The sequence below is a fragment of the Rhinatrema bivittatum genome, chromosome 8, assembly GCF_901001135.1.
Source record: "Rhinatrema bivittatum chromosome 8, aRhiBiv1.1, whole genome shotgun sequence".
Lineage (NCBI taxonomy): Eukaryota > Metazoa > Chordata > Amphibia > Gymnophiona > Rhinatrematidae > Rhinatrema > Rhinatrema bivittatum.
In genome coordinates, this window is record NC_042622.1 from 172,371,839 (window position 1) to 172,385,181 (window position 13,343).

The following is a 13,343-nucleotide window of genomic DNA, read 5'->3' on the forward strand; positions in this document are numbered from 1 at the left end:
GGGCTTCTGCTGTCATGGCACAATAGCATCTCACAAGAAGATATGGAGCATTTCTAATGTGTGCCAATCCCAAAATGCTCAGTAACTTGTTTAAAGAAAAACCCGTGTGTGTGTATGTAAAATAATATAGTGGTATGAAAGAGTGCTGGACCCCAATGGTAGAACATTGCTGAAACTCAGGCTGGCAGGGGGCCATACTGAGGGACCGTTTTAAACCAAGGGAATTATCAAGTTAAGGGCTAATGATTGTGAGACTTGCGCCACCCTCTGGCACACAGGATGCAGCACAGCACAGAGTTTGCAAGACCTCTGGTAGCCAACAGCTGGGAGGGCACAGAGCCTTCCCTGTAAGCTCCCACCATATGAAAGCTAATCAGGGGCTAGGAAAAGATTTCAATTTATGTTTTGTTTTTGTTTTGTTTAACATTGATTTTCTTTAGCTTGGATTTATTTCAGACGCCTGGTGGAACGCCTAGAAAATATGAGGAAGAATGTGATGGGTAACGGGGTATCCCAGTGCCTTCTGTGTGGAGAAGTCCTTGGACTACTGGGGTCAAAATCTGTCTTTTGTCAGGATTGTAAGAAGGTTGGTGAGATTTTGTCAATTTAAATCAATTTCCAAATTTCAGATTTTTTTTTTTTTTTTAAGGTTTTGTGCTTGAGTAAAATGAGAATTTTTCCTGAAACCAAATAGAGAATTATTTTTGAAGGAGATAAGATTTTTAAAGTACTAAAAACAATATTTCCTAGTGTGTAGCCAGATGGACTTAGGACTAATGGGTTATATGCTCCCCTGCCAGCAGATGGAGACTGTGTCTGGTTTCAAAGCTGACATCATCTTAGATGACGTCAGTGACCTCAGCCCCTCAGTATCTCTCCGTCTCCTAGCAGATGTTGACGTGCTTTCCATATCTGGGTCGCTGTACCCTTGGAAGAAGAAATTTTTGTCTATAAATTGGAAAAAGACTTAGCCCCGCTCTCCTGTGATGATACCTAAAGGTCCCTCCCCCAGTTGAGAATTCCTGAGGTGATGTCCGAGATTCCTCAGAGGTGGGCCTTGGACCGGTAGCCGGTTCCCAGTGTGGACTTTGCTGCTAAAGCACCTGAAAGGCAGCAGATGCAGGAAGCCGAGTGCGGCAGTGGTGGCCAAAGCCCTTTCCCTCTGCAGCCGGAGACCATCTCTATACTTAGCCAGTAAGCGCGGAGCTCAGGTAAGTTTAAAAAAAAAAAAGGAAATAGATTTACCAATCCAGAGATGATTGGAGGAACTTCCGGTAGGTTTCCTTCGGTCTCTGTGCGCTGTACCGACATCTTTCCTGCCCCTGTGAGCAGTAAGGGGAATTTGGCCTCCAAGCAGGTTGAGCAGCCCCAGGTGGGCTAGGCCCCGCATTAGGCACATTGTGTGGTCGGCCTCATCGGTGCCATCTTGCGCACATTGCTGTGTGTGTGTTGTATGGCCCTTCGTAGAACATCGGTACGCGCAGTTTGTCTGCTGTGCATGTGATGTCAGCGTGTACTTACGCACACAACTCTGAAAGTGCTGTGCGCGTGACATCAGCGCTTACCTACGTGCACAACTCTGAAAAGTGCTGTGCGAGTTATGTCAGCACACATTTATGCACCCAGTTCTGAGAGCGCTTGTGCTGTGCACATGACATCAGCACATACTTACACGCACAACTCTGAAAGCGCTGCGCACATGACATCAGCGCATACTTAACAACTCTGAAAGCGCTTGCGCTGAGCATGTGACGTCAGCACATACTTGGACGCACAACTCCAAAAGCGCACGTCGTGAGCACATACATGAAAAGCTGAGCGCATGGACTGAGCACGCGCCTTGCCGTGCCCCATCTAGGCGCTCTAAATTTGTGCGCATATAATTAAGCGCAAGCCTATTGGAACGCTCAATTACTGCCACCAATGGCACCAGCAACCAAGAAACCTAAGCGCCTTGCTCTTTGTGCTGCTTGTATTAAGGCTTCTCAGCCTGACCTAAATTCCAACCTATATCGGTACTGTGAGGAAGTCCAAGGAGAGTTGGCTTCCTCAGACCTTGATAAACCTGGCTCCTCCCATTCAGATGATGGGTTAGCCACAGCCTTAGCTGGAAGCACCCTGGATCCTTGTACCACAGGACTGGGCCATCTGTGAGAGGAAATTCAGCGGCACCTACCCCAGTACTCCTGGGCTAGACAGGGATCCTGCTGACTTCGCTGGGATGGAATTATTTTTCCAGGGCCATGAAATCCATCATACAGGTGCAGCCTGCTAACTCACTAGCCCCTGTCCGGATAACATCAACCGGTAAAAATCCCTCTCCCACTGCTATTGACAGACCTCAAGGCATGCCTCACCTCACCAAGTATATCCCAACAGGGATCCAGACGACACTGAGGAGGAGGAGCCAGATTCCTTGGTCCAGTCTGATTTCCCTTTGGTACTGATTTTCCAGTACTGGATTAGGAGCCCCCCCAGAAGCAGGCAGTGAGAGAGCGTTTGGTGGATTCGCTGGTCTGTGCTGTCTTGAAGCAAACAACTATCCCAGTAGAGAGAGGAGCGGCCTTGAAGGATGTGCATAATAGTCGGATGTGGTCCATGCTTGAACAAGGTCTTGTGGCGGCAGCAATGGCCTTACAGATTGCTTCATGGTGTGCCATTGTTGCCCTTTTATCTGACGTGGGATCTGACCTGGTTCGTACCTCGGCCAGAGGAGTGGCCTCAGTGGTAGTGGCCAAAAGACAGCTGTGGCTGTGAAATTGGTCAGCTGACGTGACCTCTAAGGCAAACGGCATGAACATGCCCTTTAAGGGATCACTCCTCTTCAGAAATGAATTGGAAAATTTGGATAGTAAATGGGGTGAATCTCCAGGGCCACAGCTACCAGAAGATAAGAGAAAGCGGTTACAGCACCCCTCTCTCAGGAGGGGTCCCAGGGACTCCCAACGCTTTCGGCCCTACAGAAACTGGACATTTCAGAGACCTCGGTCCTTTGGGAGGTCTCAGTCCTTTTGGAGTTGGCAATCCAAGACAGGGGAAAGTTTGGGTTCAAGTTCTTCTCGAAACCCCCCCCCCCCCCCAATGAATTTCAGCTGACCCTCCCTTGGGACTAGGAGACAGGAGGTTGGCTGTCCCTCTTTTTCCAGCGGTGGGGCAAGATCGCTTCGGACAAAGGGGGAATACTGGAGGTTGTATGAGAAGAATACGCACTGGAGTTTTCGCTACACTCCTTGGGACATGTCCATGATATCCCCTTGCCACTCCCAGCGCGAGAAGCAGACAGTGGGATCTACCTTGGTAAGGCTCTTCAGGTTGAGGGTTATAATTCCAGTACCTGTGCCCCAGGAATATACGGGGCATTATTCCAACTATCTCATCGCACCCCAGGAGGAGGGTTCTTTTTGCCCATTCTGGACCTCAAGAGTATCAACCAACATTATGAGTATTTCAGTTCCACATGGAATCTCTACGCTTTGTGATAATGGCCGTACAACCGGGAGAGTTCTTAACCTCTCTGGACCTTTCCAAGGCCTATTTTCATAATCCAATCCACCAAGAACATCAGCGTTTCCTACACCTTGCAGTACTGGGCTGCCATTATCTGTCCCAGGCTCTGCTCTTCGGCCTGGCCACTGCCCCAGAACATTTTCCAGAATTATGGTGGTCGTAGTGGCGGTATGAAGAAAAGAAGGAATCCTGGTGCATCTGTACCTGAATGACTGGATGATCTGGGCAAAGCCGTGGAAGAGAGTCTCCGGGTGACCAGCAGGGTGACCTCCCTGCTGCAGGAAGTCGGTTGGGCCGTATACACAAATCAGTCCCAAACCCTCTCAGTGCTTGGAATACCTGGGAGTCCATGTGGAACTAAGCAGTGCAATGGTTTCCTCCCGCCCACGCACATAAGGGAGTGGATGTCCCAAGTGCGTTATTCAATGAACTCCACTTGCCAGATGATGCGCAGTTATCTGCAGGTCCTCTGTTCAATGGTCTCAACCCTGGAGGTAGTACCGTGAGCGACCACTTCAATGCTCCCCGCTGTCACACTGGAACCTCCTGTCTCAAAAACTTTGATTCGTCTCTACCTACTGGTGGAAGTATGTTCTTCCCTCCAGTGGTGACTGCAGGAAGCTCACCTGGGCAGGGGTGTAACCCTGTTCCCACCGAACTGGCTGGTCCTCATGACAGACGCGAGCCTCTGGGACTGGGGAACTCACTGTCAGGAACTGATGGCCCAAGGGCATCGGACCACGGAAGAGGCGCTCTGGAACATAAACTGCCTGGAACACTGAGCAGTCAGATTGGCGGGTCTACAGTTCGGCCCCATGCACCAGTGTCAATATAACAGTGCCCTACATTAGCTGCCAGGGGGAACCAAGACCAGCAAGTGTCACAGGAGATAGAACTCCTTATGGAATAGGCAAAATTATACCTTCAGATGATCTCTGCTTCCCACATCGGAGCAGACTTCCTAAGCAGGGAGAGTCTAGATCCAGGAGAATGGGCGTTGTCAACCAAAGCCTTTGAGCTAATGGGATATCGTTGGAGCCTCCCGTCTATCAACCTGCAGGCCATATCTCACAATGTGAAGATTCCCCCATTTCTTCAGCTGCAGAAAAAATCAGTGGTCCCTGAGGGTCGATGCTTTCGTGAGAGGGCTCACCTGGTGAAGTGTGGATATTTGGTGGCAGTAATTACCACCTTGTTCTGCATGCGGAAGTTCTCTGTCGGACCCCATGTATAACCTTTAACGGATATGCAACGGTTTGACTAAGACTATGACAAAAAACGTTTTCAAGTTATAAATTACATGGTTAGATTACAGATATTCCCTGTTATTAGCATCTGAAATTTTTTGCTTGTATCAAGTTTAGTTTAATGTTGCATAAGTTTTTCCGTTCTCTGTTAATTGTAATAAGTTGTTATAATTGTAAACCGGAGTGAAGGCTGCTAGCTATACAGCTGTATAAAAAAAAACACGTTTAAATAAATAAATGTCCTTAGCTTATGTGCGGGTCTGGAGAGTACTTGAGGCCTGGGGTGAGGAACATGGTGTTGCCCCTCGGATGATCAAAATCCCACTGGTTCTGGAACTTTTACAGGACAGCTTGAATAAAGAGTTGGCCCTTAACTCCTTCAGGGTCCAGGTAGCAGCTGTCCCCTGTTTCAGGGGCAAGGTGAACAGAACCCTCCTGTTGGCTCATTAGGGCATGGCCCGTTTTTTCCGAAAGGAATGAAGAACCTCTGGCCACCCCTATAGTGCAACTCTGGCCGTGTTTCGCCACATATGTGTGGCTGCCTCAGGGGCTACAACAAATAAACGAAGCAAAATAATTAAAAATACATAAAAACACATGCATATCAACTCACAAGTAGACCATATTGAGTGCACATATATCTAACAAAATCCACATATAAAAATGGAAACAAAGTTTTTTGGGGGTTTTTTTGTTGTTTTTTTTTTTTTACGAGAACAGACTTGAAAACTATTGTTGAACTGTACAATCAAAATGGTAAAACAAAAAAAATCAGTAAATAATAGTTAAGAAGCAATACCTGTATATGTATGGGACTGGAGAAGCAATTGAAAATGAACTTTCTAAATAAACCCTGCAAAAAATTAATCGGACTAGAAAAAGTGGTAGAGGGAAGGACGACAAGTAACATGATAAAACACATCGGTGAGATACTAAAGAAACAAGGAGTATATGTGAGGAATACTAAAATTGACTTGTTACAATAAACTGTATTTTAACCTGATCATAGTATGAATAATTTATACTTATAATTTGTAATCGTAGATTGCCACTAGGTTAAGGATGCATATATTAAGGATTAAGGGTAGAGTTATCTCCTTTCTACGATTACAAATTATAAGTATAAATTATTCATACTATGATCAGATTAAAATACAGTTTATTGTAACAAGTCAATTTTAGTATTCCTCACATATACTCCTTGTTTCTTTAGTATCTCACCGATGTGTTTTATCATGTTACTTGTCGTCCTTCCCTCTACCACTTTTTCTAGTCCGATTAATTTTTTGCAGGTTTTATTTAGAAAGTTCATTTTCAATTGCTACTCCAGTCCCATACATATACAGGTATTGCTTCTTAACTATAATTTACTGATTTTTTTTTTTTTTTTTTTTTTTACTATTTAAGATTGTACTGTTCAACAATAGTTTTCAAGTCTGTTCTCTTTTTAAAAAAAAAAAAAATTTTTTTTGTTACCATTTTATATGTGGATTTTGTTAGATATATGTGCGCTCAATATGGTCTACTTGTGAGTTGATATGTATGTGTTTTTATGTATTTGTAATTATTTTGCTTCGTTTATTTGTTGTAGCCCCTGAGGCAGCCACACATGTGGCGAAACTCGGCCAGAGTTGGGCTATTTTAATACAATTCGTCTCCATCTCAATAAATTACCTTGAAGGACAACTGGCATCTTTTCTTCTTTGTTTACCTCATGGCATTTTTAGATTGCCTTCCTTGCTGTTTTTTGGGTCCACTCCTATAATGGCCGGTTCCCTTGTGGAATCTTAATCTAGTTTTGGAGCTTTTGACAGGACCCCCCCTTTTTGGCTGCTGCGCAGTCTTTCTGTGCGCATATGAACCCTAAAAACGGTGTCCCTGGTATTGATATACTCGGCTGGTCGCATCTCTGAACTATAGGCCTTGTCAAGAGTGTTACAAGTTCATACTGTTCCATCCTTCTTGCCCAAGGTTGTCTTGGAATTTCACTTGAATCAGTCCAGTTCATGGCCATCCCTAGATAGGCTCAAGGACATGGAAGAATACCACCTTCTACGCCATTTGAACATTTGTAGGCTTTTGATGTGGTGTCTGGAAGTCTCAGAACCGGTGCACAAGGTGGACCGCTTGTTTGTTCTTCTCGGTGGAAGGAGAGAGGGCAAACCAGCTTTGCGGGTTTCCATAACTTGCTGGATCAGGGAGGTGGTGGTGGGAGACTATGTAGAGGCAGGAAAGCCATTACCCTTCAGGTTAAAGCTCATTCCACTAGGGCTCAGGCTGTATCTTGGGCGGAAGCTAAACTACTGTCTCCCGTCAACACCTGCCAAGCAGCAACGTGGTTTTCCTTGCACACCTTCTCCAGGTTCTATCGCCTGGCTGTTCAGGCCCGAGAGGTTGCAGCCTTTGCAAGGGTGGTGCCAACCGGACTGCAGGCAGCCTCCTGCCCCAATCGGGAGTAGCTTTTGTACATCCTGTTGGTCCTGAGTCCATCTGGCTACACGCTTGGAAATGGAGAAATTACTTACCTGATAATTTTGCTTTCCTTAGTGTAGACAGAAGGACTCAGCATCCCGCCCTCGGCTGCCCAAGAACGGGGCCAAGGAATCCGTGAAATGAATTTTGATTTCAATCAGTCCCTAGATCAGGGCATCTATATTCTTGATGGGATTCAGCATTTGGTTGAGTACAGTTTCGGTTATCCATTATTAATCAAGTTTTAATCAAGTTCTAATCAAGTTTGTTCAAGAGTATGACCACAATGGCTTTTGAAGAGAATACTGAGGGGCTGAGGTCACTGCAGGGGTATATCTAAGATGACATCAACTTTGAAACCTGACTCGTCTCCATCTGCTGGCAGGGGAGCCTAGACCATTGGTCCTGAGTCCATCTGTCTACACTAAGGAAAACCAAAATTATCAGGTAAGTAATTTCTCCATTATTTGTTCTTAGGTTTTTAAGTGCATTGTACTTTGTAGCACTTACTGATCCAGCCTTGCATATTCAGACCTCGCACTAAGCAGGGCTCCCTTCAGATTGCATTAATGTCAATGAGGGCAGAGACTTCATCCCCATAGGGATTGTGAATGTGGCCTGGGAATCTAGCCCAGTCCTCTGCTTGAGAGTGCATAGCATTGCTGCTGAGCCATCAGGACGGCTGATTTAAAACCATGTTGTCAAATGCAGCTGACACAGTGAGACTGGACTGGTGGTTGAGAGTGGTTTTAGCAAGTGTCACCTGACATGGACCTTGTGGCATTTTTCACAGTACACCTTAGTGATCTCCATTACAGATCTGCCACACATGCAGTTCCAAAACCACAGCTGTACAAAACATTGCCGCCATCTGGAAGAGGGAAAATGATGACCTACTTGGGTGTCCTGGTGAGATGACTTCTACCAAGAGTGAGAAGGAGTGTTTGTACTTTCTAAACCTCACCAAATTCTTACAGCACCCTGCTCCCTGAAGTACTATTCAGCTACATTGAGGGTGCATTAAAAAAAATATGCAGGAAGTTGAAAGCATAGAGCATTTCAGTAGAGTAGCTCCAAGCATTTCTATTAAGGAACTTCCATTGGCTATGAACTTCACAAGACAATAGTTTCCTTCCATTTGCTGACGTGGAGAAACTGCTTGGTGATGTGCTCTCAGGAAGATACATTTCTGGATAGGTAGGGTAACTTTCGTAGGTACTTTATTCGCAGATATGGTGTGACTGATGTACATATGCAGCGTATGCGTGCAATCTTACGTGCGTGGAGTGGGACGGTCTCAAGGGCCAGAGTCTGGGCGGGCTTGGGGGTTTGGGCACATAGGGCCGGATTTTCAAAAGGTTACGCGCACCGGGCCTGGTGAAGCGTGTAAGTCCCGGAGCTTGCAAAAAGGGGAGGGGGGCGGGGGCATGGCCAGAAGCCTGCGCATGGCTGCTGTTCCGGGGGTCGTGTACCGGCAGTTGGCCAGCGCGCGCAACTTACTTCAGCCCCAGGGCTGTAGTAAGTTTGGAAATAAAAGAAAAACAAAGAAAAAGGTAGGGGGGAAGGGCAGGGGAGGTAAGGGAAGGTGGGGTTGGGGGGTAGGGAACCCGGGGGAAGGCAGTGCGGCTCGGCGCGGGCAAGTTGCACAATTGTGCACCCCTTTGCTCATGCTGACCCCTGACTTTATAGCATGCGCGCGCATGTTATAAAATTGGGTGTATATATGTGCGCACCGGGTAGCGCGCACACACGTACATACGCCCGCGCGCAGGTTTGAAAATCTACCCCACACCTTTTTTGATGTTTTTTTAAACTTTGTGCACCAAAGTGGGTGTAATTCTGCCTAGATAATTTTCATGGAAAATGTTGCACATGCTTCCCCTTTGAAAACGCAAAAAAGTATCCACAGACTTTATGCTGGCTGAAAAATTACCTTTTTACTGACAAGTTAATCGACTTGTTTTATATGTAGATGTTTCCTGGAAGAAATATTAGGGATTTTTTTTTTTCTTTCAAGCAATTTGCACATCATCATAGAGTGCTTCCTTCCTTCCTGAGGATTGACAGCTTCTGAGATGAGTTCCAGGCCGGAGGCAGCGTTCCATCACAGAGCGCTCCTCTGAAATAGCATTTATTCCCATGCTGGAAATCCGCTCATTCCTCGGCAGCAAATTTCCATTTCAAATGTTTTCGCTTCAGTGGCATAAGAAATATGAGTGGGTCTGTCCAGGTTTTTTGTGTCGATAAGGTGAGAGAAAGTGTTAATTACTGTGGAATAACACAGACAGGGCTGCGAAGGGAAGCATGCAAAGGTGGACGGCTGAGGTTAGGTAATGTGCATAAACAATCTTCCCGCAGAGGTAGCGTTACCAAGGAACCAGTTTATAGCACTTCTTGCATTTTTTTTTTTTTTTTTTGCTTTTGCTAATTTTGCTCATATATGGTTTCTTTATCCTGATGGAAGCCCCAGACTTGCTGAATTTTTCATTCATGCAGTTACCATGAACTTGCTCTGAGCATCACTGATCATCTTCATCTGATGATTTTTAAGATTTTATTTTTTTTTAACCTTCTCTTCTAGCTGGTGAATATTTTTTTTGGCACTCGCACTTTGTGTGCCAGTGTTTAATAGCTGATGTGGCTAGGGTAGTTTTATTGAGAGTGAGTAATCCCCTTGGGTATTGGGGAGGGTACACTGCTAGCTCTGGGACCTGCCTGGCAGGTTGAAGGCTCCAGCACATGACTAAAAGTCTGAAACAGAACAGCAGCATGCCGAGAGAAAACTGGATCTAGGGCAAGAGAAATGGCAGCAACCCAATCCATCAACTGTGTGTAGAGCTGGGTTTTTTGCTTTCCTTATCTGTGTGTATCCCCTCCCTAATAACTGTTGTGTTTAGTGTCCCAGCCCCATGAAATTCTCAGTACATGTCAGGAGCTCCAAGGGGATCCTGATGGGTTGTTTCTTTTGGATTCACCAACATGCAGTCCCAGAAAGTAGGCTTTATTAATTCTGCTTGTGACTTCATTTTGGGTTCTTCCATTTGTTAAAATGTTTTTAGGGCAAGCATTTATAATAATAATAATAGTTTATCCATGACATGCTTAACAAATAAATGCTCAAGGCAAGTTAGAGTGTTCACAGAAAAGGGTGCTGAATGCATGAAATGTATTCCTAGTGGTGGTGGGGGAGATGTAAAAACAATGTCTGAATCTGAAGAAAGAATGAGACCACCTTAGTGGTGGGCAAGTGAGGAAAAAGCTGGAGATCTGGTAGACTTGTGTGCTACTCTGGTAGAAAGGTTGGTTGGGTCTTGTGGTCTCTATCTGCCATCACAGTCCCTGTTTCCAGGTTTCAGAATGTAATGTCTGGCTCTCAGAGCTTGAAATCCTGGTGTTTGGCTTGGCCTTGCATATGCCTGTCCCTGTGCTTTGGTTACAGCCCCTCTGCTGCGTCAGCCGCCGACGTCTGGTCTGGTGAAGTTAATAGCTGGAAATTATCCAGAGTGCCTTCTGGCCAGAGGGTCCACGTGAGCTGTAGTTGCTTGGTATCTGCCTGTGCAGTTTAAAGAGTGTGGTCCAGTTCCCTCTCAGTAAAATAGATTGTGCGTAAAAGCCGGGAACAGGTGGGTTAAAGGTGATGTTTTCACCCCTTATGTACTCTCATTTCTCCATGTAGCTGCCATGTCTTTGTGTGTGTGTGTGTGTGTGTGCGCGTTATGCTGCCGTCTTGTTTTGGAACTGAATCCGTTTTCCTCTGCCAGTGTGAAAGCATAGGGGGCGGTAACTTTAAAACGAGCGCACGTGGCCCACATATGTAGGCATGAGCACATGCACGCTGGAATTTGAAATCAGCCATGCAAGTGTGCACGTATAATATAAAATACGCCAGTCGCACGTATGCGTGCTCCTAATTTTAAGCAGTTACGCGAGGAAACGTTATTCGCGTATTTTCCTTAGGATTTGTCAATTTTAACACTCGCAAGTGAGCACTTTTTAAAACGTGCACGCATGAAGGAAATAACCAGTTTGACCACTCGATCTCTAGGTCAACAAGACCCCTCTGGTTCTTCAGCCTAGACCCCCTCACACAGTCAGTTTGTAGCTTTTAACACCTGAAAAAGAGCAGAAGTAAATATGTGCAGGGAACAGCCCGATATGCACTGCGTTTGCCAGTTTTAAAATCGGGATTTACGCCTGTAAATGTTGGCCCCGCCCCTTTTTAGCCCATGCTTTGCCATTTTTAAAGCAAAAGTTGCTCGGCTCGGCCCATAGACTCACGTGTATGTATATATATAGATATATAGATATATAGATATATAGATATATAGATATATATAAGCCTTTTAATGCAAGCAACTCTTTTTAAAATTCGCCCCTCAATATAAAAGAATGTCGCAACCAATAAGAAGGTCCTTTCTCTTTAAGCAGACAGTGTCGAAGGAGGTTGCTCTGGATTTTTAGGATATGGACTGGATGGGAGACTGGAACTGGGAAAAGCTTTGACATGAGATGTCGGTGGAAGTTCAAGGCGAGCAGCAGAAGTTTCAGCTGGAGTGAGTGAAGAGTTTTTGTGAAGGAAAAGGTGGAATAGGCCGTGCCTCTAGCCAGAAGCCTGGCAACAGTGTGTTTTGACATGGACCTGGCAGCTTGGGGCAGTTCAGGAAACAGGTGGGGAGGGGGAGCGGTTAAAAGACCTGGCATGAATGTGCCTGTGTGGGCCTCCCTCCCTTCACAATTCTTTATAGTTTTGAAATGCAACACTGATGGTGTAAATTATTCTCTAATTAATTACTCAGCCCGCAAAATCCTCGCTGAGAAAACGCGCTCTATCAACCGCGGGACCGTCCCTCTGGAATTCCCTACCACCAGACCTCCGCCTGGAGTCGTGCCATACCACTTTTAAGGCAAAATTAAAGACTTGGCTCTTCCTGCAAGCATTCCCAGAGAGCTAAGAACTAACTTATATAACAACCCATAACAACCCTGTCCTTTGGTTCTAATGTATTATTCTCTGCACTATTTATTTTAATTAAGATTTATATTGCCTTTTTTATTTATTTTTTATCTTTTTTTGTTTAAAAGTTGAAACTAGTTAGTTGGTTCGCTTATTCTTATTAGATCAAGTTCTGATTTGTTCCATGTAAACTGCCACACGGCAGTAGTTATTACCGTTTAACTGTGAACCGGAGCGATATGTATTGTATACAGGAACTCCCGGTATATAAAAATCCATAAATAAATAAATAAATGTATATTCAGAAATGACCATCCTGTGGGGGGGTGGGGGGAAATGAGGGTAACCACCTCGAGCCCTGTACTTTAGGGGAGCTCTACACTGTGATCCTTAATGCCTGACACTGGCAGGCGTAGAACAAGAGAACTGCATTCAGATTGATGCTAGCAGAGGAGGAGGAAGATGCAGATAAGGATTGCTGCTTTCCTCCTGCCGGCAAGAGTGAGAGGGTCATGCAGATGGGGGACTGGGGACTGGAGAGGACTGTGCTGGGGGGTGGGGAAGTTGGAGAGAATCATTCCAAGGGACATCGGGGTCTGCACAGGCTGAATTTTTGCTCCTCAAGCCTTTAGAGACACCCCGAGACCTGATGAATGGAATATAGATCTTGCAAGCTGGTCACATCTAAAGAAGGGACCTAGTTAGTCTTAAAAGAGCATGTGATAACTGCACTGGGAAAGATCTTACCAGCCATCTGGGCAGTCAGGCCTGAGCTAGCAGTGGCACACTGCTCCTTCACCTTGCATGCACTTTTAAGCTCACCTGTTCAGTGAGCTATCGATACACCTTAAAAGTGCATGTAACTCTTAAGCTGGTCCGGTAAAGGCATTGCCGCCTGCCCGCAGGTAAGCTTGCTTTCTCTAGGACTAACAGAGCTACTGCAGGCTTACCACAAATGTTAACTTTTTTTTTTTTTTTTTATCACACCCGGAGCTGGTTTATTGACCTTTATTTCTATATAATGCAGCAACTGCATAATTAAGGGGGGAAATAAAACTTACCATCTGTGGTAACTAATGATTTGGACCTTATTTTAAGGTTTAATTGTAATTTTGTTTGAAATCCTAGTAATTGTATTCCTAGCTAGGATGACTGGAAAGATG

The 13,343-nt window shown here is 45.3% G+C and overlaps 1 protein-coding gene across 30 annotated transcripts in view; it reads left to right on the forward strand.

Moving 5' to 3' along the window:
• The window catches only part of RPH3AL (rabphilin 3A like (without C2 domains)), a 262,037-nt gene that overhangs the window by 96,309 nt on the left and 152,385 nt on the right, over positions 1 to 13,343 (forward strand). For all 30 annotated transcript variants that reach the window (XM_029611428.1, XM_029611424.1, XM_029611443.1 and 27 more), the window contains one exon: positions 457 to 586. In XM_029611428.1, the coding sequence (XP_029467288.1) occupies positions 457 to 586 (130 nt within the window). The remainder of the gene's footprint in view (positions 1 to 456; positions 587 to 13,343) is intronic.